The 26976-nt window shown below is 43.3% G+C and overlaps 1 protein-coding gene across 1 annotated transcript in view; it reads left to right on the forward strand.

The window, feature by feature from the left end:
- Positions 1-3984: 3984 nt before the first annotated feature.
- GNA12 (G protein subunit alpha 12) overlaps positions 3985-26976 on the forward strand; it is a 37177-nt gene continuing 14185 nt past the window's right edge. Inside the window, exons 1-2 of the mRNA XM_042828084.1 lie at positions 3985-4299; positions 14926-15141. Of these exons, the coding sequence (XP_042684018.1) occupies positions 3985-4299; positions 14926-15141 (531 nt within the window). The remainder of the gene's footprint in view (positions 4300-14925; positions 15142-26976) is intronic.

Below are 26976 nucleotides of genomic sequence, written 5' to 3' on the forward strand. Positions count from 1 at the left end.
CATAAAGAGTTGCAGAAAACATCCAGACAAGGTATCAGTACCTGCAGTAAAAAAAATAATATATTAGTCCTGAAAGGTTTCCACGTACTTAATGAGGTTGCTAGAAAATAGTTGATTTATTTAAAGTATTTTTGTTTCATTCCTCAACAGATCATCACTTCTTTTCTCCCTCTCTATTTTTTTTATTCCAGTGTGGGGAATGTGCGGAGAAGTGGTCATTGAAAAAGCCACATAAAACTTCTGAGGACACAGTGAGAACGTGGCTCTTTTAACATTACGAATCTACCAGCTTAGGTAAGGGCTTGAAGTGCATATAAACTCCCACACTTCCTCAGATACGCAGAGTCACGATCTCAACAGAATCTGCAGAAGCAAAAGGATCATAAATCTTTTTCAGATCTACAGGTGTTGCTATCTGAATGCACAATGAGCAATTCAAGGGCCCCAGCATCTTTTAACAAGTCAGGCTGAGCTGGGAGTACTGCCCTGTGGTAACAACAGTTCAGTATTTTGACTCCAGCTGCTCATCCAGCACGGTGGTCAGAAAGGTGGGTGACTTATCAGCTCAGGTGTTTCCATTAGTGCATGCTTTATCTTGCTGTTAGCCTTAAGATTACTGGTTTCTTGCTTAAACCCCCAAAGTTTGAATTGCTTTAGAGCTAGCTCTGGTATTGTGCACGATGCTCTTCTGCAAACTGGTAGGCATATCTTTACTATCGTTTCATTTGCTTCCCACTTTCACTGAGCAAAATATTTCTCCTGGCAATGATGGTGTCTGATAGTATTCAGGAAGACAACTGCCATGTCTCAGGTATGGGCAAACATTCTGTTTTGCAATACTTGTAGGGTCTGTTAGGTGCATTCTCAGTTGAAATGGTGGCAATACCTCCTCCACACCGTATCTCCTCCACAGATGCTGATAATACACATTCAGAGGGCAGAATGTAGTTTTTAAGGTATAAATCACAGCAGACTGGGTAAAGAGTCAGTCATCATGCAGGGAACTTGGGAGAAATTTGGGGTTGGTCAAGCTTCAAGACACTGAACAGATAGCTCTGCATGCTTTCAAGGGCTTCATCCATATAACCTGTCTGCACGTAGAAGCAAGTGGCATTTGAAATTGAGAGAAAGGTCCAAGGTCAGGCACCTCAGCCCTCCTCATCCACTGCACTTGGTGCTGACGTTAATCAGGCCATGGCCTCCTCTGAGCTGTCTGCAAAATCACAAAAAAAAAGAATGGGATGTACTTACTGGAGTTCAATGCTGAGGCTTCTTCTGTAACTTTTGTACATTTGCACAAGCTGCCCAGATGTCACGGCTGTCTGCAATAAGGTCTTTATGTACAAGCAGTCACTAGCTTCTCCAGTTCCCATAAAACTTTTCAGCTTTGATCTTCTACTGTTTGTTTTCAGGGCCAGGGGCACAGAAGTTCCAGCCCTTTCCCAAGAGCTCCCCGTTTTTCTGCTCATTTTGCTTTGCAACCAACAGGGGAAATGGAAATCATGTTGCCCTCATTGCCTCTTTCTAGCCTCCGCTCCTCTATTTATTTCCATCTTTCAGTCTGCTTTTTCCTCTCCTAACATCTAGTGGAGTCAAAGCAGAAAGAGAAGGGGAATGAAAGGAGGAAACAGGGATGGGGGAAAGGAAAATAGAGTTGAAATAAGAAAAATATATACCTGTAAAACTGAGAAGGTAAGAGAAGGAATAGAAAAATGAAACATCACTATATTTTATTCTGTTTTGTACCAATATCAATTATTTTCAATATAAGCCTAAAGATGGGAGATGAACCAGGAATCTTGAAACACAGAACTTGGCATATAATGGAGAAACAGAGAAGCTGAGCACAAACTTCTCTTCCAAGCTCTTATATGGGTGCTTACACCTGCTGCTTAGGCTCATAACAAAACAACTGCAGAAACTCAGCAGGGAGCACCATAGCATTTGTGAGGTTCATCCCAGCCGCTCAGCAGAGTGCTGCTGCAGCTCTGCAGTAGTAAACAGAATTATTTTGTCCTGGTAGCAACAACAGTGCTCTAGGGGAAAGAGGGAGGGGGGGCCCCTCTGACAATTAGATGTGAGCTATTGATGGCAGCTTTCACGGATGAGTGCACAGAGCTAAGGATGTATGGTAACTGATTTTTCTGATGAATTTATTGTATACTATAATTTCGGTCCCACTTACAGACAAAGCAGATCTACCATGGGAGCTGGGCTTCAGAGTTGTTTGAATTCTCTGTCAAAACCCTTTAGAACCTCAGAAGTCTGAAGAGGACCTCAAGCAGGGCGCAGACAAAGCTGGTGGAGCAGAGTAAGGAAGCTAATCAGAAACACCAATCTGAGTGCTTCACAGTCACAGAAGGCCTGATTTGCAGGCAGTTTAGCATCTGCAGATTCCAGCGGGAGTCCTGAGTGCTCAGCTGTTCCCAAATCAGGCCTATAGACAGGGGAGATCTGGGGGTTGATTTGCTCGCATCCTCCCGGCCTGACTGCTTTCCTGTAGGGCAATGCCGACATCCAGCGGGTAGACTCGTGAATTACAGCAGTATTTTTACACGGCGTGAGCTGTTGCTGAGTCTCAACGAGGAATCCTGGCAAAGAGCCTCCTGATAGAAGTTCCTGTGCTGTGATGGGTGGCTCACGACTGAGAGCCTTGTGCTGTTCTTCCAACTCCTGCATTAACGTAAAGGAGATTTTAAGCCCTCTCTCTTAGTTCTTACTCTTAGAAAAGGATTTGCTCTCTGTGGAAATGCTTGCAGCTCTGTAGTGACAGTCACCCTGACACTCACTTCCCAGAAGGGTTTTCTTTGCTTTGTTTGGTTCTAAACCTGTGATTTCCTGATCTTTTGCGGTATAATAATGCTTCTGAACAGCCCTAACATTCTATGAAGTCCCACTGCTCTGGTATTTTCCCTCAGCGCTGTATGAGGACCACAGGCCCAGCACACTTCGCTCCAGCACGTGGTGAAGGCCTGGCAGGGCAGGACAGCTTCAGCTGGATCGGGAGTTTATGATATAAATTATTTGAAGCAGATTCAAAAGCATAAAATCAGTGAGAGCCACAAGGTCCATTAGAAACGAGGACACGTGCTGGGTTTCTGTCACTGCCTGCTAACCACAGGCCAGCCGCTCACAAATGTGTTGGTTTTTTTCCTCCAATACCTAATCAGATATCAGGGGATTTTTCGTTCACACGTGTACTTTGGCACTTTAATCCCTGCGAGTGACGCAATCTGACGTCACACCCCGCGGCTGCGGCCATGCCCCCTCGCTGCTCGCACAGCAGCGCAGGCCCCGCCCCCAGAAATCACACCGCTCCCGGTGCCCGCCCTCCTGCCTCTGATTGGTTGGCCCTCAGCTCGCTCCGCCTTCCATCGGCCAGCTCCGCCCCTCCCCTCCCTGTTCCTCCCGGCGCTGCCCTCCCTGCTTTGCCCTGAGCCCCGTCGCTCACTTAACCCCGCCCTTCGTGGCGGCTTGTCCAATTGAAAGCTCGGAGTTTTGAGCGACACTACCGCTACCCAATCAGACGCGGCTCCAGCGGGGGGTGGGGCCGAGCTGGCACCTCCTTCCGCAAGGCGGCGGCGGCGGCGCTCCCTGACTGTAGGGGCCGGGGGCTCCGCCGCGCCCCCGCCCCGTCGCGCCTTACCGGGACCGGAGGCGGTTGCCGCCGACCGAACCCGGACCCAAGCGCTCGTGGGCACTCTCCTTCCGCTCCCCGGCCTCGCGGCGCTTCCTTCAGCCCGGAGCCGGGCGGCGGAGCCCCCTCCCCGGGCAGGGCCTGCGGGCCGCGCCCCGCCGCCACCCCTCCCCCCGGCCGGCCGCACCCCGCCGCCTCCGAGCCGAGGGGAATGGGCGGTCCCGGCCCTTAGCCCCTGGCCGCTCCTCCTCCTGCCGGGTCCCGGCGTCTCGGCGGCCTCCGCCCGATGCTGGCGGAGCCGCCCGGGGTCTCGGCGGCTTCGTGAGCGCTCCCGTCGCGCGGCCGCCATGTCCGGCGTGGTGCGAACCCTGAGCCGCTGCCTGCTGCCGGCAGAGGCCACGGGCCGAGAGCAGCCGAGACGGGAGGGCAAGGAGCGGAGCCGCGATGCGGAGCGGGAGGCGAGGCGGAGAAGCCGGGAGATCGACGCGATGCTGGCCCGGGAACGGAGGGCCGTGAGGCGCCTGGTTAAAATCCTGCTGCTGGGAGCCGGGGAGAGCGGCAAGTCCACTTTCCTCAAACAGATGCGGATCATCCACGGCAGAGAGTTCGACCAGAAGGCGCTGTTGGAGTTCCGGGCCACCATCTACGAGAACATCCTCAAGGTGAGAGGCGGGAGGGGCACCTCAGGCTCACCCCGCTGTGACAGCTGGGCTCTGGGCGGCCGGCGGGGTTGGCGGTGCGTGCAGGTGCGTGCGGGGCGGAGGCCTTTGTGTGCCCGCTTGGCACTGCGGAAAACCTCGATGGAAAAGAAAAAAAGCCAACAAAAAGGGCTCAAGGAAAGTTCCCTGCGAAGGGGATTGAGGAAAGCTTGGTGGAAACGTGGAGAACGGGAATAGGTGTGGTCTGTGCTCTGGGAACAAACATTATGAGAGCATCCCCTGAGTCCGAGCTGGAGGAATTTTATCGTGCAGAGATGTGAGGTTTCTATGCTGTGAGCCTCGGTTAGATGAGAAAGGGGTCCCTGGGTGTGTTGTGACTGCAAATAGCTGAGGTGTGGTTCGTTGTTAGGACTGGGGGTGCAGGTGGTTGGAGTTGGGCAGCACGAGGTGCCAGCCAGCACGGCTCTCTAACTTTGTTCTGGGATCTTTCTGAGCAAGTTTTGCTTGGTGCTTGGGCAGGTTCTGCTCTGGCAGGTTCCTTTAGTGGCTGGAGAATACCGAGGCTGCTGGGAGAGCCTACAAGTAGACCCCTTGTTCTGCAATTGAGGGAAAACAACATTGACTAATTTCTGGGAACAGGCTTTGGTGCCCTGTGCAGGTAGAAGTTCTCATATTTCAGAAAAGTGTGAAAGATTCATAAAACTGCTCACTCAGTAATGAGTCTCACTTCATCTTCATAAGTTCTCTAAAAGAACAGCTGCTTTCCTCTCTGTAGCTTTTCTGTAAGACCAACTCCATTCTTATGTGGACGTGGATTTGTGAAGCTCTGTCATATCTCACAGAAAACTTAAGTAAGGGGAGCTGTGTAAATGAAGGATAAAACAGTTACTTTTGAAATTTCAGATATGTTTTGAACGGTAGATACATACGTACCTAACTGCACACACACACAGTGAATCTTGCTTTTAGAATCTCACTGTTCCATCAAGAACTTTTCCTTCTGTTGTTGAACAGGAAAACTATTGACTGATTCTCTTTTCCTTTACCTTTTTAGTCGGTTTCTGGAAGCACACTGTGTGTTACGTGAGCATGCACACATATTACAGGACGTTTGGTGTTTAAGCTTTTTTTTTTTTTTTTTTCATTGAAGTTACCTGAGCAAAAAAAATTGGTACAACTTATTAGCTCCACACCTAGAAGTAAGGAGCCTCATCTTACAGGGCGTCATGCTTGTTTTGGTGCTGTCAGGAAGAGACTTGTGAAAACAGAAGAACCTTAATGAGATTCTTCAAGTTGTTATGAGCAATAGTAATTTGAGCAAAATGTTACAATATTTTATATATACTGAATATAGAGAGTGTTCTACAGTAGTGTTCAGTGTGCTTAGAAGCATTCCCATCTTTTAGTAGAGGAAGCTGCATTACACACTTGAGACACTTGTCTGCTGGATGGCTTTGGGCACATTTACAGAACTTGGAGTAGAATCCCGATCCTCAAGGTAGCAGTTTTGGTTTTCTGATTCCAAGACCAGTACTTACAATGTTTGATGGAATGTTGTCAGCTGATTGTGCTTTTCAGCCTCCTATTAATCAAAGAAAAGCTTAGAAGTATTGTTAAAGGGAGGTAATATGCTTTAATGGAACACCTTTTGGGCCTTGCAGATCATGGTTTGGGGGTGTTAGGTTGGGCTAACCTTGTGGCTACGCGTACAGCAGCTGTTTAACTCTTCCTTTTTTGGTTTCTACGGATGGCAGAGGTGGCTCTTGAGTAGGAACACAGTTTATTCTTCACCTATGCTTCTGGGGAATAGCTTGGGAACAGGCATTATGACAAGAGCATGTGGGAGGGAGAAGAGCAACCAGCGGAAACAGTTTTCTGATGAGGAGGTCTGAAGCTGGAGAAGGTAGTGAGTGTTGTGTTTCTCTTTTGCTAAACTGAAAGAGACATGATAACACAGTGAAACCAGGCCATAATCTTCAGGAAAAGCCATATACCAAGGTGGGTATGTTGCAGGGCTTTTGAAACAAGCATTTTGACAGAGAAGTTTAGCTTAAGGCAACTGTAAAAAAACTTCCTTATGTTGTTGTTATTTTTTTTTTTTTCCAGTGAAAAAGCTTAAATAGTTCCCAGTGAATGAATTTTGCTGCTTTGACAATGTAAATTGTCAAGTGAATCTGATTGCTGTTCTTTCTGTAATGGTGTTTAGACTAGGAGTTATTTCCCGTTTCAGGAAGTTCAGCCTAGAATGCTCATCCATTAACACTAAATGGAGCGGAGATCGCTGCGCATCCAACTTAAAAGGGAAGATGAATTCTTATAATACGATATGTGGACATCGTGAAATGGAAACGGTCGTGTAGAATAGCATAAAAATCTGTTTGACGTTGTGGAGTACAGCTGTAGCAGCCGTGCCCCTTTTTGCATTCAGTTCTCAGCATTGTCTCATAATGGTTCTGTTAAGCTTCTGCAGCACTGAGATCTGAGTTGGAAATGCAGTGTAAATCTCTGGGATTAAATGGTCAATTTTCGTTTTCCAACCGTGACTGAACTTCGCTCTGAAGGAAGGAGGATTACTGATCTCTCAGCAGCACTTGGTATTTCTGAAGTGCTTTTTGCAGGGCGTTATGCAGCCTGCACAGCTTCTGGAAACCAAAGGAACTGGTTTGGAGAACAGAACCTGAAACCTTCCTGAAAATAATGGTGTGAAGTATGAACTGACGTTAGTGTCAGCTGCTTCTTTGTGCTGAGTTGTTAGCTTCTTGCTTTTTTCTGATATGTTTCTGATGTTGACTTCTTTCCTTACCCTGTTCTCCCTGTTTCTCATCCCCCTCTTCGGGAAACCCTAGTTAGAAACAAAATGCTAAAACTAAGTAAATCTGTGATACAGCATTTACTTTTCCATTTAGTACAGGTGATAGTTCAGGGCCTCGCTAGCTTTTTCTGGCATTTGTGGGCTGGTCTTCAAATACATTAGTTTTGCTTTGGTTTAAGGTAAATAGTCATCGGTTAACTAGGGTTTTGCTTGTTAATCGAGGCTAAGTTTCAAAGTAACTTTTTGAAGCTTTTTGATGATGGGAGTGAAAAGCAGCAGTGTTAATGCTGAGCTGTGAGTACACAGCCTGCACAGCTGAGCACACCCACTGGCAGGGGAAGGTTGGGCAGGGGAAGGTAGTGTGGGCCTGTGCTGCAGCATGAGTTGAGGCAGCTCCTGGTTGAACAGAGCCACTCAGAAAGCTGTTATGCACCCGAGGTTTCAAACGTAAGCAAGAAATGGTTGGTGGTGATGTAGGGGTGCTGTGGCAGTGCCTTCTGGCTGTAACTGGGGGAGCGAGCTTTCTGTACCCTTCAAAATAGCTGGGGTAGCCTTACTACTCTGTTTGCTACCTTTGATAACAGCTAAAGAAGTCAGGGAGTTGATGAATCGTGGCTCTGATGTTCCTCGTCTAAATGTTTTTTTGTTTCAAGTATGAAAATATCACGCTGCTTGAAAAAACCCAGCTTAGCTGCATAAGAAAATAATTAATCCACAAGCACCCGAGCAGCACTTGCAGCAGCATGTCTGGGAGATCCCAATCTGAAGGAGCGGGAGGGAAATTGGTTTATAAAAGCCTGAAGCATCGTCTGTTGAATTTTTTAATTTTTTTTTTCCCCCTGATTTTGTTGGTTTCTGTGTTGAAATTGGGAAGGGCAGCTCAAAGCTTCGTACATCCATCAGAGTTTTCTTGCTGTCTGTGGCCTGGATCACAACGACTGGCCACCAGATTGAGGAGCCCAGAGCTGCAGAGAGGACTGCTCAGGAAATGATGTGTGACTTCACTTGTGGGCTCTGCCTGGGGAAAACAACCCGAAGGTGGAAGCTCCCCGAGGGCAGACATGGGGTGCTTCTGAGTGTCACTGCAGGGGGTGCAGGCAAACCTGAGAGTGTGTTCCTCCACAGCTTGAGGCTGAGGGGCAGGAAGTTGGCCAAACGAGCAGCCCAAATGGAGCTCATTTTAAGAGATGGTTCTGGCTTCTGCAGCTGGTACTAAAACCTGCACTGTTGCTGCTTCATTGTTTCAGGTGTGAGTGGCCTTACTGTTACTAAGTTACCATATGGAAACCTTTTTTATCCTTGCAATTTTTTAGTTCCAGTCAAGCACAGGCTCTGAGTAGTGGAAAAAGTATTGCATTTATACCGCTAATGCATTTCTCCTACCAGCCTGCAACTGCAGGGCAGCTTTCTTTCCTCTGTGTGAATTCCTGTAACTCTTTAAACTGAGTGAAATCCATCTTTCCTTGGGTTTGCATGGAAATGAATTTGGAAGCCCGTTAGGAGGGGATGCTCATGGCACAGCTTGGTGCTTCGAGGTGGGAATCTGGCTGTACTGGAGCAGTTCATTGCAGGACACCCATCTCATCTCCACTGGTACAGCATCTTGTGAAAGAATGCCAAGGAGAATACGTTGCAGGAACTGTGGCTAATTAGGAGCTTTTCCATTAAATTTAACATACAAGTGCTAAAGCTCCGTGTTAGAACTGGTATTTAAATCTGATTATCTTTGCTCTAAGCACTTACTGTTCGGTGGTTATTTTAATAAGAAAAATAATATTCGTAAAACTATTAATGGAAAAATAAAACCCCCAAACCTGGGAGTTGTCTCGGCCTTTTTGTTCCAGGTCCATTCGGTCAGTGAAATACTTAATTTCCACTTTGTGTGTTTGGGATTTCTCTCATCTGAATTCCAACAGCTCTGGTGGTCTCTGCGCATTTTAGGGTATCTTTTAATTGGGCTCAGAGAAAGCAATCTGTCTTCATCATGGTGGGCAGTGGAGAGGAGCAGTGGTCAATAGTAAGGATAAATATTCATTATTGCTCCAAAATAGAGCTTACAATGCTCTTGTGATGTAGTCATTAGTCTTGCAGAACATGAGTTGTCCCTGGAGACTGCAGACACATACTTTGATGTTTTCCAGACAAAACTTCAGTCGCTTGAGTGACTAAATTTGGGAGCTTGTGTTATATTCAGTTGTTTCAGTATACGTATATTTATGTAATTCACTTGGAAACAGTATTGGCAAAGAAAATTCTGCTACTATCAATGTTGACGAGACAACTTTAAAGCAAAGGCAAACTAGCATATGTTACTTTAAGAAGCTCAATAAAAATTACAGACAGAGGAAAATGTAGGATTCATTGGCTGTAGAGTTGTCGTGTGAGTTTCCTTCACTTGCGTGGCTTTCCCTCATGGGGAGGCAAGCACAGCTTGTCTTGAAGGTGAGGATCCTCCCTGCTGGGTGCTGCATGCAGTTGTGGTCTTGCAGAATCCTGTGAGGATGCTTCTGGAACCCAGATGTGTCTGTCATCTGCTGACAGGATGAACTAGAGGCTGTTGTGATAGTCTCAGGAAGAGGAGAAACCTGGTGGGGTCATTCTGGAAGCGCTGGCCTTGGAACTTATTTTAAAGTCCTGTGCTAGTTGTCACCTCAGGTGACATCTCATTGCTTTGTGCCTGGTTGCAAGCCAGGCATACATGAAGAATACTGTTTCTTGTGCATTTAGCATCATTTTGCTGCATTTGGTCAAAGATAAGGGCTCTTCTCAGAATTTCCAGCTAAGCAGACATTGCTGCTCCTAGTTCAGAGATTCAGTGGCTGATCCAAATGTTCCTTAATGTTCATGGTGTTTATCTGTGGGCTCAAAGTAATGACAAAGCATGCCACATTCACATGGCAGAGGGTGGAACCACAGCACCAGGAAGGATGCCCCTTCTGGTGGTGCTTGGCTGTTAGATGAACTGCTCTGTAGCACGAAGCTCCCTCCTTAGTGGCATTGGGTTCCTTTCTGCTGTTTGAAGATGAACTTCCAAGGGCATAGATCAAATTAAAACATCATTAATGCCTTTATGAGACCACGCTGTGCAAATCTGTCGGTCTTGCAATTAGCTTTGTTTGGTAATAGATCTCCTTCAGCCCAGTGTTCTAGTTGGCAATAAAAAAAAGTGCATGTGAATATATCTCCAAACCCTGACAACTTTATTTTTAAAACATGCATTTGAAAATGTCTTCTTTTAGAACCTAAAGAGCTGTTTTCTAAAAATACACATAGGTTACATTTTATCATCTTTATTTGCCAGTGAGCAGTGCTGCTGAAAAGCCAGCTCCATCTCTGCCATGCAGTTCTGCTCTCTCGTGCTGGCACTCACAGAGCTGCTGCAGATTTTTGGAGCAGCCTTCCTGGTTCTGTGCTGCTGCCAGCTGCATCACTTTCTGCTGCTTCCACATGGATAAGGGCACAGCAGAAATATCAGACCAAGGTGGGAGCTCTCCCCGTGGCTCAGCTCTGTATGAGTTGCTATGAATTGTGATCCTCAAATGCTGTCAGGTCCTTGTCAGCAGCAAGGAGGAGCACACACAGTGAGAAAGATGTTTTGATCTCCTGTTATCTGCAGTGTTAATGGTGGTGCAAAGCCGTAGGGAAGGGCAGTGTTACCTATTAGCTCTGATTTGGAGCCTCACAATTAAGCAGTGACCTGCATTTTGCTTACAACAACCATTTATGTGAGTGGTTGCTGGACATCGAGGGCTTTGGTGTGAGGTTGAGCAGTGTATTGATAGTAACAGCTTTCAGCATCTGCTGCAATATTGTGTGTGTTGTGTAGTTCATAAAATGATTGAAAAAAAAAAAAAAAAAAAAAAAAAAAACAAAAAAAACAGTGTAAAAGATTTCTCTATTTGTATACCAGCTCTATTTTGCAAGTTATCTCTAGACCTTTGGCTATAATAAATAGCCAACATTGCCTGGCTGTAGGCTTGGGTGCAGGTGAATCTGGTCCTCCCTTATGGACACATCTTCCCCAGACCTGTTGCTTGCACTGCCTGTTTGGTGCTCAGCCATGCTGCCTTCACCCAGCTGTGAGTTGGACCATCTGGTAAAAGGTGTGGGATTTCTAGGAGAGATAAGCCTTCAAGTACTGGAACAGGTGAATAATTTAAGAAACGAGTGTTGTGTTTTAAGTGGTGATAAATACTGATGTAAGATATTCCTAAGTCAAGCTGCTTCTTACATACTGCAGCTGTTCTCTTCGTGTATTGCTGAGTACCACTGGTTTCAAGTGAAATTAACTGGTGATAGCCTTTCTTATAATGCCACAAAGTAACTCAGAGAAGGAGGAAAAATATATTTCAGTCCTACTTGTAAGCATTTGTGGAAATGCTCAGGAGGCCTTTGTGCTGCTGATGGGCAGCAAACAATGTGCTCAGTGCCTTGACAGCTGTGCTCCATCAGGCCGGTGCTTTGGAGTTCTGTCTCTGACACAAACAATTGGGTACAAGAACAGGGCAATGTGATGCTGTGGGCTTCTCTACCAGCCTTTGGTTTTGGAAACTTCTTGAGCCAGGAGTTGCATCTGGAATGTAATCAAATAGTCCTCTTGGGGCCTTCCTCTGTGAAATTATCTTGGTTGGTCTGTGAGTCCATTTATACTTCTGGCCAGCATCCTCTGTAACTGAGTTAGGCTCATTATGGGGTGTGTAGGAGAAATCCCTCCTTGTAGTTGAACTCAGCTGTGTTGCTGTACACAAGTAGTTGTGCAGTGAAGGGATAAAAACAAATAATCTCTTTATTTCTTTTCTGTAAATAGTTTTTACTCTCTACAGATTTCTGGTATGTCATGCCTTAGTTCTGTCAAAGCTGTAGCTGAGATTTAGTATCTCATTCTGTGTAAGATACTTCATGAGATCACATCACAATTCCCCTGCACCTTTTTGATTCTGACTTATTTCCATTCATGTTACGTGCATTGTACAGTGACTTGAATGTGTTTAAAAATTGCTAGGAAAGGAATTGGACAGAGAACCTTCTTGTTTTTCCTTTCTAACATTCTTGTATGCTGCTGTTTTGCCTCCTTCTAGTGTTTGACAGCATCCTTATCTGTGGAGTTGAGTTCTTTCCACCTGTGCTTGTTCCACGTCTGCTCTGCAGCACGGAACCTTTAGCTCAGCCGAGCTGTTCAGAAGTTCATATCAAAAGCTTTTGCCACATTTTTCTGTATTCCAGTTTTGAAAACATTACAGTAGTTGACAATATTTAGCCCTCTGAATGAAAGAGAGAATTGGTGGTTTCCTTAGTAGTAGAAAATCAGTAAAAATGTCACAGTGTTGGGAAGACTTAGTGTGAAATGGGTGCTGCACTGGAAACAGAATGAGGAAACCTTTCCTGTGCCAGCTTGCACCCCAGATTTTTGAGGTAAGGATTACTTTGTTTTGGAGATTTGTTTCTCCTCATCTTTCTGACATCTGCCCATAGCATTTATAGTTTGGGGAAGATGCTGCAATATTAGATTTAGTTTAACCTTACTGGGGAATCTTGTTGAGTCATAAATATATTTAAGCCCTAAGAGATGGGGGGAGGAAACATTGGCTATGCTGCTTTTGTCAGGCTTCTACCTGTGAGACATTCTAGCTGTAGTTTTAAAAGCTGGTGTGTTGTAAGCATCCTGACTAGAGAAATACTGTTCCTGTGGTTATCCACAGGCCACCGTTTCTGCTAACCCATGTTCCATTTCTGATCTTCATTCCATGTTTAAAATTGACCTGCTGTGTGCTTCTGCACGTCTGTGTTCTGCTGATGCCCCTGTCTGACTGCCAGCTCACCCCAGGCCAGGCTGTGCACGTGGTTTGGTGGCAGCCCTTCCTCCCTCTCTAGCAGGCACAGGAAGGCAGTGTATGCTCCCCACAGGTAACCTTGAGGTAGATAACACACACAGGAGCAGGGAGTTCTGTTCCTTCTCTTGCCTGATGGACATTCAGACCTGCTTTGCCAAGAAGCTGCAGCCAGGAGATAAGTAACTATTCTGGGACCCGAGCAGTCTCTACACCCGTGATTAAAATTCTCTTCTGTGTTTTTTTCCAAACAAATGGTGGAACTTTCCTTAACAACAGTCTCTGGAGATCCTGCACGTCTCTGGTGGGAGCAGTAAAAGGCAAAGCAACAGTATAGGGAAAGGCATCAAGTTTGAAGTCCAAATACCACTACGTCTTAGCAGCAACTGAGAGTTCTTGCCATTGTTTGCTTGAGATGCCTGTAGAGAACAGGAGTGGCTGTGAGCTGGTGAGGGTTAAATCCATCAGAAGGCTGAGGATGGAAAAGCTGGGGCTGAGCCGAGGATGGCTGCAGGGAACTGGAGCTGGTGAGAGGTCAGAGCTGAGCCCTGTGCGCTGGCAGAGCCCAGTTAACCATTTGTGTCCATAAATACAACTTCTCTCTACACAGAAATGAACCTGGTGTTCAGGTATCTAGAAATAGCAGTTCTCTTATCTGTCCTGGTTACAACAGTGTTTCTGGAAGGAATGAATTGTGAAATGTTCAGCTGGGGCTGAAGGGAACCGGTGCTGACTTCGAGTTGTACACAGGTGACTGCTGTACAGCTTGCAGAAAAATCTACAATGTCAAGAGATGTGATGTGGGCAACTCCAGTTCATAGAATCTTGGATGTGTTGCTTTTTTCCTTCAGGCTTGCGCTTATTGATGCCATTCAAATAAAGCAAATGAAAGGACTTCTGCTAATAAAGCAGTGCATTCTGTAACTAGGAATGGGAGTGGGCTTTGGGGCTGTGCAGCAGAGTCACTGGATGCCTTGGACTTACACTAGAAGTTCATAAGTGTATTCAGTTTTCTTGGTACTGTCAAGATCTGTTCTCTACTTCATAAAAAGAAAGTAAGAAACGCTGGAGAATGAAGTATTTACATTTTTGGGTGGCTGCACTTCAGGAGCACTCCTTGTATGATGACAGCTGAGATGCTTTGTGTTGGGATCCTGTTCTGTGACACTCAGACTGAGTTGCTCTGCATTTCCCTCCCCAGTCCTCGGCTTCCACTGGAGAAGTTACTCCTCCTGCTTTGTGGTGTTGTTAAAGGATGGGAGACACAAAAACTTCAAGTGTTGAGAAAGCATGCTTGCTACCTTGATAGCTTGAAGTACACAAAACAACAATCAGTCTCAGTGATGTGGAGGTTCATGTGCATAGCTTTGGAGACAGCTTCAATACTGTTACTTTATATTACAGTTTATTTTCATAAAATGCTACCCCAAAAAATCAGCACAACAAATGGTTGTTTAATATAACCCACAGATTTTTGCTTGTGAATTAAATGGTGCTGAAGATGCTAAGCTGCCTTTAAGACTTATCCATTATTAAAATGATTCTTACTACTGGCAAATAAATATTGTCCATCTGAAGCTATTAGGAACAGGTGTGTTAGATTCAAGGCTGAAGTTTTAAAGTTATTTAACCGAAGTCTGTTTGAATTTTTGCCACGGACAAGAAACTAAGTTAGTTTGCAGGCACTCTCTGTAATCAGTGTGTACTTCTAGTTTTAATCTGTTGGTACTAGTCTTTGTTCTGCTGCTAATATTTTTTTCCATGTTAAGAAATACATTGTGGCTAGTTTGCTGATCTGAGCAAGCTTGCTCTGTCTTCTTTCTGGTGGGATGGTGCAATGAACAATGCTCATGATTCTCTCCTGAGTTCAGTCCCATCAGAGTAGTGTTTAAAAAACAAACAAACCCTGAAATTCAGGCAACTCCGAGTTCTTGTTCTTTTCCACTTCAATCTCTTCATCGCTGACTTAATATCCAAATTATTCTTTAGGGCTGCAGGGTTCTGGTTGATGCACGGGACAAACTGGGAATCCCTTGGCAGTACACGGAGAATGAGAAGCACGGCATGTTTTTGATGGCTTTTGAAAACAAAGCTGGGATGCCCATCGAGCCTGCCACGTTCCAGCTGTACGTACCTGCGCTGTGCGCCCTGTGGAGGGACTCAGGAATCAAGGAAGCCTTCAGCCGTCGGAGCGAGTATCAGCTGGTGAGTACAGCCCTTCTCCTGGTGGGAGGGGAAGAAACTTCCCTGCTGTATAAATATCTCCACAGTTGAAAGATGGCTTGCTACGTGCAGGGTTTAGCCACCATGTGAGCTGTTTGTAGTTACGCTGTAAATCTGAGCGCTTCAGCAGCAGGAACAAGTGGTGATTGGAGCCAAACTTGAAAAACTACATGGCAGTGAGAGGGAGTGGAAAAGTGCGCGACTGGATAAACTGGAAGAGCAAGAGGAACCAAAAAAGGCAGGAATTGGTTGAACTAAAAATATTTTAGCAGCTCAGTAGTTCTGTTCATAGTAGGTCACTGATGAAGGCACGCTTAATTTGTAACTTTCCAGTCCTGCCAGCTTGCACTGTATTGATACTGGCAAACTGTTCCTGCATGCAGATCTTTTGAAGTGAATACACCACCCATTCTGGCTGCTGCTGTTTGACTGTTTCTTTTCATCCTGACGCCTGCAAGTGAAATTTGGATAAGCAACCGAGAGATGACAGTGAGCTTGAAAAATGTGCAATCTTGCTTGCTTTCTTGTTATTAGGTTTTCATGCTCTAGCACCAGAATAACTGCACTTCTGGTGTGGAATGTGTTTCTGACAGCTGTTCATAATCCACTCCTTTTTATTCCTATGCCCAAGATGGAGATGGCTTTTTTTTTCTTTTATTTCCATTTCCTTTTCAGTGAAACGAAGTAGAGAACCGTGCAACATGGTGTCTCTGTTACTGGTTCTTAGAGGATGACACTGGATGATTTTTTTTTTTTTTTTTTTTTTTGTGATAAATGTATTTTTGTGATTTTAGAGTATTGATAATGGCTTAATGTGCAGCTAGAATTCTTTGCTTCCAGTCCACAGACTGGATTCAGCTTTTCTTAAAGAAAGCTAAAGGTCAGATTCCCTATTCCTGGATATGTTATAAATGTCATTTAACTGGAGTTAGAGCCTAAAAACATGCATCTGAATAGTCTTCCTTAGGCCCTTACACAGAAACTCGATGAGACTATTGAAAAACTAGAAAAATTTGTAGTGATGAGATTCTCCTTGTTTTTTCATGCTATTGCTTCTCGTGGCTTCTCCTGTGTTCAGTAGTGTAGTTAAACTCATAATGCAGACCTTTGGTCTTCCTCTGTCTCTGCTATTAAGATACCTGTTTGGGTCTTGCTGTGCATCTTTGAAACCTGTTTCTTGAAGTACCTTGAAAACAGCTGAAGAATGAGTAAAATGATGAGGTGAATTCATCACAGGATGGTAGTAAAAATGTTGTTTCCTTAGGCTAAAAAACAACTTGCATGTTACTACACTGGGCATAGAGGGGGGATGTGCCGTGGGGAGGAGGGAGTTTGGTTCATAATTCCTAGCATCTGCAGAAACAGATTAGGCCTTTGCTGTTCTGCTGTGTTCAAATGTGGAATAAAAAGCTGGTTCATGCCATGGGGGACTTGCATTTAACATGAGACAACTACTAAGAGAATCCAGTATAATGAGCAATAATTGCATCAGTTGCCTATTAATTTTTTTTCTTTTTTCTCAGCAACACTGTGATCACGCATGGGTTTCATTTTTATGGAGAAATTCAGATTGGGATCATGTGGTATATTCATCCTTATTCTGGATAGCAATAAAATTACATCAAACTGGGGTGGGGGAAAGTCTAGCTAGTTGAATAAATAGCATTCCAAGATCAGTAGGCCTACCTCTGCATTCTCTGGCTTTGAGAGCAGGATTAAACAGGAAATACCAAAAAATAAAAATAAAAAAAGCTCTGCAAAAATGAAGCATAGAGGCATGCAAGTGATCATTTAATGCATCCTCATCTTCAACATTGCAGTGTAGTTCTATCGTATGTCTGTTTGGATGGCATTCATGTGACCTGCTTAGCGTTACTAGGGTAACTGGAGCTGCTGCAGCACCAGAGCTGTGTGCTTATCAAAGCAGAGAGAGAGAGTGTACTGCAGAACACTGTTGGTAGCTCAGTCCTGCTTCGTGCATCCGTGGCAGTAACATCCCGAAATTCCCAAGTGCTATTCCTTTCCTTTGCAGGCTGCATTGCTGGATTATAAAACACCTTCATTTCTAAATTATATATAATTTACTTTTTAATATCATGGGTTGTTCTCAAGGGTACAAATACTAGTTTTAGATTGATTGCTAAACGAACTTGAGGTTTTAATAACTTGAACCTGTTCTTGGCCTTGCTTCTAGACCCAGCAAAACACACAGCCCAAGTGTGAGGAGCTTAGAACCAGGGCAGGTTTTGTTGTTTTGGTTTTACGTTTTTTAGGCAGTTTAGAACTGCTAAACTTTTTGCAGAAAGCAGATAGTTTAGGGAGATGCCTCATTTATAATTGCATATAGTGTATATAAACCTATACCTTAATTTAGTTTAAACCCTCCCTGGAAATAGTTTCGTGTAAATAAATAAACGCCAGGTTTAGCAAACTCCAAGAAAATAATTATTTTCTGAACTGATTTTAGCTAAGGCTGAAGAGAACCTCTGAATCAGCAATACTTCTCTTATTTAAAGTAAGCTCTTTAATGGAATATGCTTGGTTTGAACTGTATTTATTATCCTTATCCTAGTTTTAAAATCTTCTCAAGTTTAAAGCTTTACATTACTGTGGTTTTTCAAACGTTGTCCAGAAACGTTCAGAATTGACAACCTTGCTCAGCACTCGTGTTCTCTTCACCACAACTTCAGAGTCAACTGAACATCACCTCGTTTTATTATTGCCAGTACTTTGGCTCCAGCAGTTACTCCTCCAGTCAATGCTGTCCCGACTTCTAAGCCAGAGGATTTTACTGGTCTGTTTTCGGAATTCATTTCATCAAGTTGTGTAGCTTTGCTTAAAAATAGAAGATGTTTTGGTTGGTTATCAGCAGCTGGAAATTACAGCAATACAGGTGTCTTCCGATGGGCTGTAACTGAGCGAAAGGACTGACTCAGCAGCAGGAAACTTGTTGAAAGAAAATGGCTCCGACCGTAGCCGTACAATCTGAAAGCTGCTGCTCTGGGACCACAGAAGCTGCCTCTGGGCATTTGAGTGTTTTCTGCTTCAGCCTAGAAGTGCTGGCTGTAAATCCCTGTCTGGGTCTTTGAGCCTTTCAGAAACGAGTGGGTGGATTCTACAATGACAGGGTGCTTTTCTGCCTCTTTTTTTTTTTTTTTTTCCCCTGTCTTTCTTAAAGCAAACCAACCAATTTCACTTTCCTTTCACAAACCTCAGCCTCTCCCCCCCCAAGTCTGTCCCCACCGCCCCAAGTTCCTCTGTTCCTTGTATGCAAGCCAAATCGTCCGGGGACAAAAGCTTCATTGTGTTTGCTACATTGTCACGGCTCTGTCCTTTTTAACTACTAGAATAAGGAATTCCTTTGTAATCAGTATGTGATTCTTCTCTCTTCTCCCTTGCCCTCATTATCCTACCGCATTTTCTGTCTGTGTGCTAGAAAGGAACACATTTATCGTGTGTCTGAAAATGTCCCGTAACATTTTGATCTTTGGAGGTTGCCTGCGGTGGCTCGGGCAGCTGGGTGTTAATTCTTCCTTCCCAGCAGGTGGAGACAAATTCTGAGTGCTTCCTCATAGTAAGGGACTTGAAATCACAGGTACACTTTTGCTGGAAGGGAGGGAACTTCCTCAATTTGAGCCTGTAACAAGTATTTCGGTATTCTGAGTTCAGGTGTGTGTGCTAAAATGAGCTGAAAGGTTTTCTTGCACCCATAATAATGCGAGTTCCTACAACATCATAAAGTGTGGAGACCAAGGCCAGCATAAGTATCATGTTGTCCAGATAGTGGTGGTGGTTTTATTTTATTTTTTTTCCAGTGGGAGAATGTGAGAAGCCATTCTCTTTGTTTTGATGTGTCTAGAACCAAGCATACAAAGGGAAGGGAGGTCCCTGTTAACAGGGTGGGTAAAGATGGGCTAAATAGAGTTCCTCGTGCAAGTAGGTGATACTTAAGTCATGGTTAAAACCAGCTGCATGTCATGTGCTAGCACTATCACAGAGCTCATATTAAAAATGAGCAGATTTGAAAGCCAATCATCTGGTTTCGTTGGTGCGTTGAAGTAAAATGTCATTGTTTTTATTAGGTTGGGGTTTTTAAACATGCATATTGTTTTATCTCCATCCTAAATACTCTTAGTCAAAGCAGTATCTTAAATTGAATTACTCTTGCTCTTTCTCTTCAGAATACCAAGTCTTTCTAGTCTAACTTTGTATTTCAAGAGCTCTTGAACTACTCCAGTGGTACAAATTATCTTCTCATCTCCTCAGGATTGATGGGGCTATTTACTCTGAACTCCAAAGCCTATTAGCAGTTAAGGCAACTGTGCCCATTTATTCAAATGCAGCCAGACTGGTTTCTGACTTTTGTGTTCACAGATAATTTACCTTCTTGCAGAAGTGAGTGAGGCAATGCAAGGAGGTTGCAAAAGGAATCCATTTTAATGCAGTTAATGTGCAGGATATACTCATGATCCACCACTGAAATATCAATTTAATTATTGTTATTGATGTTCTCTACAGTTGTGAAACTGTTTAATGTGTATTAATGAGTAATAGGTCCTTTTAAAAGTCGGCATAAGTAGGAAGTAGTGGTTCCTGAGCAAGATGTAAGGGGCTTGCAAATATAGATGAAAACTTACTACTGTGTCTGCAGTTATTTTTAGATCCCTGTTCAGGGAATTGCATGGAACACTTCCAGTAATATTTCAAATACTAAGAGACTCTGAAACCTTAAATGTGGGAAGACTCTGGAAAGTGCCTTTCTTTTACCCATTTTTTTGGGTGTTTGGGGATATTATACAGAAGGAGTGATAGTGCTGTATAACCAAGCTTTCACTTAAATTTTCCACTTGTTTGTTGTTAAATTACAGTAAGATTTTGTTATCTTAGTTATGTTAGAATTCTGAAATGGGTTTAATTTGGCATAAGATGTCATAATAACTTCAAGGATCATTAACTTGCCAACTTCATGTAGCTTAAATAATATCCTGTTCTGGATTCATAGCAGGGTGAATTATGTAGGTGTTTTGTTTCAGTTAAGTATCTAAGCAAGGCTTTGTGCCTGTAATATGGCAGTTAAGTACCAGAGGTCTAGATTTAGTTTTGGTTCTGTCCTCTAATCCCAAGACCTCAAATGTTTCTGGTCATGTTATGTAGTTTGACTCATCGTGTTATAGTGGAAGTAGTTAATTGCTTGTTTAAGTACAATACTGCAAAGCATTGTGCCTGGTCTGTAGTAGGAAGGATTAGCAGTTGGAGTCCCTGGATTCTAATCCTTGTTTCTAAGACCAAATAGGAAATTTTTTTTTCAGGTCAAAGTCTCAAGTGAGAACTCTCATACAAAAGTGGCATTTTGTTAAAGGAAGGGAGAATTACTGAGTTTTAGGCCAAATTTTATTAAAACCAGAGAGGTGGCAAAGCAAAATGTGCCTAGGAGCCTTTGCACAAGGTTGTGTGGATGTTGGCTAATGCTCTACATGTAGTTTGTCAGTTTGCATATGCAGAAGTTAAATACTCAGCTTGCACTGTTCTGAAAACAGATGTTTCAAATAGATGCTAACAGGCCTGCTGCCACCAGAAGATCTCAAGCAGCATAGTGTTTGGCTGTACCAGTGTATTACTGGTGTGTTTTGACAGTCTGGGGGATTCAAATTCAGTACTAAGCTGGGGCAGGAGCCAAAGTTGAGGATGCCTTCATAACATGTTGTCTGTCACCTAAAGCAAGGAATGCTTCACTTGATAATGTCAGTTTTGCTTTAAGCACCACTGAGCAAGAGGTGAGAAGTTGTTTAAATTAAAGCAGGTTGGATTCAAAGGTCATAAATCATTTTACACTTTGAATCATTTTGAGTTCTAAAAAAATCCACTTGTGCAGTATCTTCTTAGTGAGAGAAGCTGCTTCCTCAAGCAAAGCCATCCACAGAAAGCTGTGTAAGATAGTGAAGCAGTTACTATCTGTTCTTAAGTAATTTTTGCTATTGGAGAGAAATGACGAGAACCAGAAAGGTCATGAATTATGTTTTCAAAACAATACAAATGGGAAAGTGTTAGAAAATAAGTATTGCGTTTTGTTACCAGAAGTCTCAAGCAAGGATTACAGCCTTCTGTATGAATGCTCTTGTGGAAAAAATCAAGATTCCTGACATAAATTGTTCCTGGGCCTTAAACTGTGACAAAATGCAACAGCTGGATGAGATGTAGTCTGCATGGAATAGAGAAGATAAGTTGGAGAGTAACAAGTAGATCACACGTAATAAATAGATAACAAGAAAGTAAGATGCCTACCATATGAGAACTGAGACAGACACTGAATAAAATTAATAGGGAAAGGCCTATGCTGCTTACTATTCTAGAACCCTGTCTAGTGAATTCTTGGCACTCTACAATTCTTCCATCTCTTTTTCCTTCTCCTTTTAAAGGTCAAAAACTCCTCTGAAGGCAAAATCACCTCTGAAGATTGTAAAAAACGTACAGTGTGTTCACACACTTCATTAATTCCCCACTGTCTGGATACCAAAAGGTTGAAATTTAGACTTTGTGTGGTCCTACTTTGTACCTTTTAGGTTCTTGGAGATAGATTAAAAAGCCTGGTAATTGTATGGCACTGTGTAAGCCTGTCTGTAGGAGTTCTTGCTTTTGGCCCTTGGATGCCAGTAAATCTTGACTGTAGTTTTGGTGTGGTTAAGGTGAATGCGAGAAACGGCTTCACAGATACAGCTCTCATGTTGAAAATGCTTTAGTATGATTTGCATCTTGCATGATGGCTTTCCATTTTTGTGGTCAAGAAGTTTCGTTTTGCTTGTGTTTTTTATTAAGGGTGAACTTTTGTTTTTACCTCTCACTTCTTGAGCCAATTAGAGAACTGCTTGGGTGTCCCCAAAAACGAGCAGAATAAATGTGGTGGTTGTCCTTGCCTGTGTGTGTGGTGGTGGCTATAATTTAATGTCTTACCTTCAGCCGTATCAACAAAACACAAAATCAAGTTCTTAGACTGGAGAAGTCCTTCTGGCTCCCAACTCTTGAGACTAAATACCACCCTGCTTCTGGGAAGAAGCTTTAATTTTATTAGGCATAAAATAATTAGAAAAAATACTCAGTATGTCTGTCTTTGCAGAATTGTTGTTCTGAGTCCTAATTAGCGCTACTCTAAATCTTGCAGGAGTGTATTGAATATAAGGATTTGTTCAGAGCAAGTACAGCTGTAATTAATCTTTGCATTCCCATCAAGAAATGCTGGCACATGCTGTGAGAAACAAGGAAGGAAATTTTCAGTTCAGTCTGTCTGAGCCAGTACCCCACTGCAGCTAAAAAACATGGGAGTAATCTTATTCCTTTCTAGTGTACAGGAGAGTTCTGGGCAGAGGCAGATCCAACCCGGTGAGTTGACTTGAGCTGTTGATTTTGCTGTTTAGTTTCCACCTTGCATTTCTAATGCATCTCAATAACTCGAGAGACTGCAGGATTTGCACCACGAAGTACCAGAATATACTGCAGAAGTCTGGGCAAGTTAAGTGCCTTTAAAGGAGAGCTGTCTGCCTGATTAAGGGAGTCTAACAGTTAACCACTGAAACTTGGTGGAAACTGGAGAGAACTCATATTGAACAATAAGCATACAGGTTAAAGCTGTGGTAGTGCATGAGGACACAATAACTGCTATTCTAGTCACAGCAAAATACACGTTATGCAGGGGCATTTGTGTTAATGATTGTTCATACTAGAGTCTAAAAACAACTACAGAATATTGCTCCAGGTGGAAAGGCTTGATTGTCAGATGGGATTCTGTCAGTCTCAAAGATCTAGCTGAAATGGAGACTGAGTTTGTGTTTCCATGACACAGGTTTTCAGTGGTTTTGGTGTATTAAAGCCACATGCAATTGTTCAAGATCCAGTAAGGATCATATAGCTCTGTAAAAAGAAAAATGGGCTCCTGCTGCTTCCTATGGGCTATATTAGTGCTTTTCTGCACTCACAGCAGGTTTCAGAAGTTTGTTTTGGGAGGGGAGGCTGTAGAAAAGAAAAGAATGATTTTCTGTAAGCCCATTGCCCTGACGTGGCTTGCTGTGCACCAAGAATGCTGCCAGTTCCAAGGGCAGCCTTCTGCAACTCTTCTGTATTTTCTCTGTAGTAAGTCTGCTTTCTTTTGTATTGGAAATGGATTCTGTCCTTTCCACCTAAAATCAGAACGGAGAGTGACTTCAGTGGCCTTCCAAATTACTCTGAAGTGTTCTCTTAAGAAAAAAATAGTCGAGGTCAAGGCTTGAATTTTTCAAAGGGGCCACTGAGTTTAGTAGGATAATGGTTAATAAATGCTTTAAAGCTTTCCTGAGTTTCCTGGTTTCTTGGTCCTCCGCAGCTTACAACTGCAAGTACCAAGCACAGATGAACAAATAAGTGATGCATGAAGAACTAGATCTGTTTTCATGAGCAAATCTCACTGGTGTATTCCCTGGGCTTTTATGCTTGTTTAGAAAAGAGTTATCTGAAGTTGTTCTTAATGCACAGTCAGTGTAACAAGTCACATTTAATAAGCCTGTATTCTTCAAAAGGTAGAACGTGCAAGAAAGCTGAAAAGGAAAATGCAGGTAGGGTCATCAGCTAGCAATAACTTTGTTGTATTTGTGCCAGCTATCCAAACCCTGGTCGCTTTGTAAAAACTTCTTGTAAAGACTAACTTTCTTAAACCTGCTTTTCTTCTCTTATCTTCCCTCTTCCTACTCCCTCCCTCCCTAACCTGCCATACACTAAAACACTGAGTGTGTAATGCATAGTTTGAGCTTAGTTTGGGCTGTAATTCTGTGACAGTAATCATGGTGAGCGATAGGAAATGGTGGTTTAGGGATTTCTGCCCTGCACTGTGTTCCTGTTTGTGTTGGCTTAACTTTATTGGAAGCTGTGCTGTAAGTGGAGAGGCTGATGTGAGGCACTGATTGTATGCACAGCTGAGGTGGTGACATGCCGTGGCAGTGAGGAAGGAGCAAACAGCTAGCATCAAACACAAGCACAAGTTACCTTAATGTGAGGCTGCCAGGGAATGATGGCAGTGTCTTTCTCAGACAATTGTTCCTTTCCTTCGTAAGGTTTTCCTCATGCTAAAATAAAACACCTGTACTACAAGGATGCTGTTTAGTTTTCTCAAATGTTTGCTCTCCACTTTGTCACAAGTGTATCACAAGTGTTTGTGTAACATTCGAAGTCAATTCTCTGTTCTCCATGTGCACTGAGTTCAGTGAAGGAGGTAAGAAGAGGGAGGGAGAAATATGGTGTTTGACTTGTGATTTTTGAGTCTGAGTGAAGTGATAGCTGTGCAGCATTGGAGATTTTCATACATATGTTTGGTAACTTGATGCATCTGAACAAGGTACTGCTCCAGAAAACCTCTTGGGAGTTCATACTGCCGCAGACTGATCAGCTGTGAGTTGAACACGTGGAAGGAGGAGAGATGTCTTCTCAAAGGAGAAGAGTAAATGTAGTGCAGAACTCTTCTTTTTCTGAACCTGTGCTAGCTGGGAAACCTTTCTGTTACAAAGCCAGAAGGCATGATCTCTTCTCACTCATTTGCAGCTAAACTTAAAGCAGCTCTGTGGAGTGAACATAATTTGCTATATTATTGACTTAGGATTTGGGGGAGGGGAAAAACTTCTTGGAAACATCATGCAAGATTTTCTGTTTGAGAAAGTGGAAAACATGTTGCTCTGAGAAGTAATTTATTGACACCTTTCAAATGTCTCCTCTGTATACAACACAGATTCCTGCAGTTCAGACTGTGGCAGACTTGTGCTTCACTTGGCCTTACTCCTGAACAAACTGTTGATGTTTGTCCTTAGAAGGTCTGCTGTTTGCCCCACCCCCAAAGCCTCTTAATTTGACTCGCTTTCCATGATACGCACTTAATTCTGCTTTGGGAAAACTCAGTAAAATCTCAAACTGGAAAAAAATGGTGGTTTATTGATGGAACTCTTTCTCCTATTTAATTCTCTCCGAATTGTGTGTTTAAGACTTCGATCTGTCTAGTTTCACTCTGGTCAGATTATAGCACTGAATTAATGATGTTAGAGGTGTATTTATTGGGCAGGAGGCAAAAGAAGAACCCATTATATCCTCTTTTTCAGTTGTCCTTCTTCTGGTGCAGCATATGCGTTCTAGGCTGTGAGGAGCTCAGATGGCTGTACACATGGCTGGGCAGCTTCCCCACTGCAGCTCAGGAGAATGTGACCAGGGCTTTAATTGGTTTTTTTTTTCAATAGGCCAGTTTACTCAGCAGCTTGTAGAAGATTGTTAAACCTGCTTCAGTTTGCACTGTGGCTTGATTAATCTACACATGTAAATCAGGCCTTAAGGATGGAATGCAAGTCACTTATTCCAAGTCACTTATTTCAATTATTAGTAATTTACTTGAGAATTGTTTTAATATGCTTAAAGCACTTGATTCTTATAAAGCAGATGAGTTTGTGTTTCAGGGTGAATAAGAATAAAGCTTTCTATTTGATACAAATCTATGATATTATGAAGGAAGAAAGCTCCACAGTGATTTCTAATAAGCCTGAGCTTCGTGACAGTTTGGTTACGGGATGTCAAAGGGCTCAGGTGTAACTTTCAGGTACTGAGCAGCTTTCTGAATCTTTCAAGATTATCATTTTAATCTGTGCTGTATCTACATCTTAGTTGTATGCATACAGACAAAATGAGAAAATCTCTATAAAGTTTTCAAATAAATGTGTGGGATAAATGACTTTCCAGTCCTTTTAATTATCTTAAAAACAAACATGGGGGAAAAAAAAAAAAAAAAAAGCAATAAAAGATGTCTGAGCTGATTTTTATGCAGCAGATGGAGCATTAGGGGCACCTTGGAACAAATGCTTTGGTTTAGAAGTAGAGTAGGAAGTCTCATTCTGTGTGATACTCGAGGTTATTCCTGTTGTAAATGCATTCAAGTTGCTTAGCTTTCCAGCTGGCTGCCTGCCATGGAAAAGTCCAAGCTCAACATTCTCTCATGACTAGTCTTAGCTGTTTTCTTCAGCCCACAAGATCTAAGATACTCTTTTCCCATCCCTTTATCTGATAAGATTTGAAAGGGAAACTCACTGGTAAACTGATTTCGTCTTGATCAGATAGCCAGCACTGCTGACTTGGTTCATCCATAAGGTAATATTTTTCTGTCGGTGTCTTTTCTAGTTCTGCAGATGTCTCCTGTAAACAAAACAAGTTTCAGGTTTGCATACTGCTGCAGAAAACAAAGCTGGGGACTAGGACAGCCTAATGGTTTTGTGTGTTAGTCTGCATTATTCTTGATGGCTTGTAGAAACACCCAGCTGGTTTAAACTCTTCATTCATTGGAAATGCACGGTTTTTTTTTTTGCCTGGCTGCTGCCCACTGAGAATAAATGGGATCGTTTTCCAGTCATTCACCAGGAACTTGGATCAGTCTATTCAGTTACAGCTCAGAACTTTCTTTTAGTGGTGGCAGGCTCGCTGCTTTCAGTCGCCTTCCCTTATGCGTTTGAGCTGCCTGTGCTTGGAATGAGAAGTTGGCGAGCGTTAGTTCAACTTCATCAAGAACCTCCGGTGTCTGAGATGAAAGGGTTCTTGCAGCAGCTCCACACAATGCATTCCCTTTGTTGGCAGGGAAACAGGAAGGAATCCTTTCATGGATGCTTAGGACTAGATCTGTTGTCCGCCGGTGCCAAGAGGAGTATGTGAGCTGGGTGCATTGATGTTGGCTACAGCCATCAGGCTGCTGTTCTTTAACTGTAACTGTGTTTCTTCCACATGAACTCAGCCTGTATCTCTGTGTATCTGCTCAGCCTGTATCTCTGTGTATCT

This window comes from Centrocercus urophasianus, unplaced genomic scaffold, assembly GCF_019232065.1.
Source record: "Centrocercus urophasianus isolate 14NV4802_14NV808 unplaced genomic scaffold, USGS_Curo_1.0 seq_29, whole genome shotgun sequence".
Classification (NCBI taxonomy): domain Eukaryota; kingdom Metazoa; phylum Chordata; class Aves; order Galliformes; family Phasianidae; genus Centrocercus; species Centrocercus urophasianus.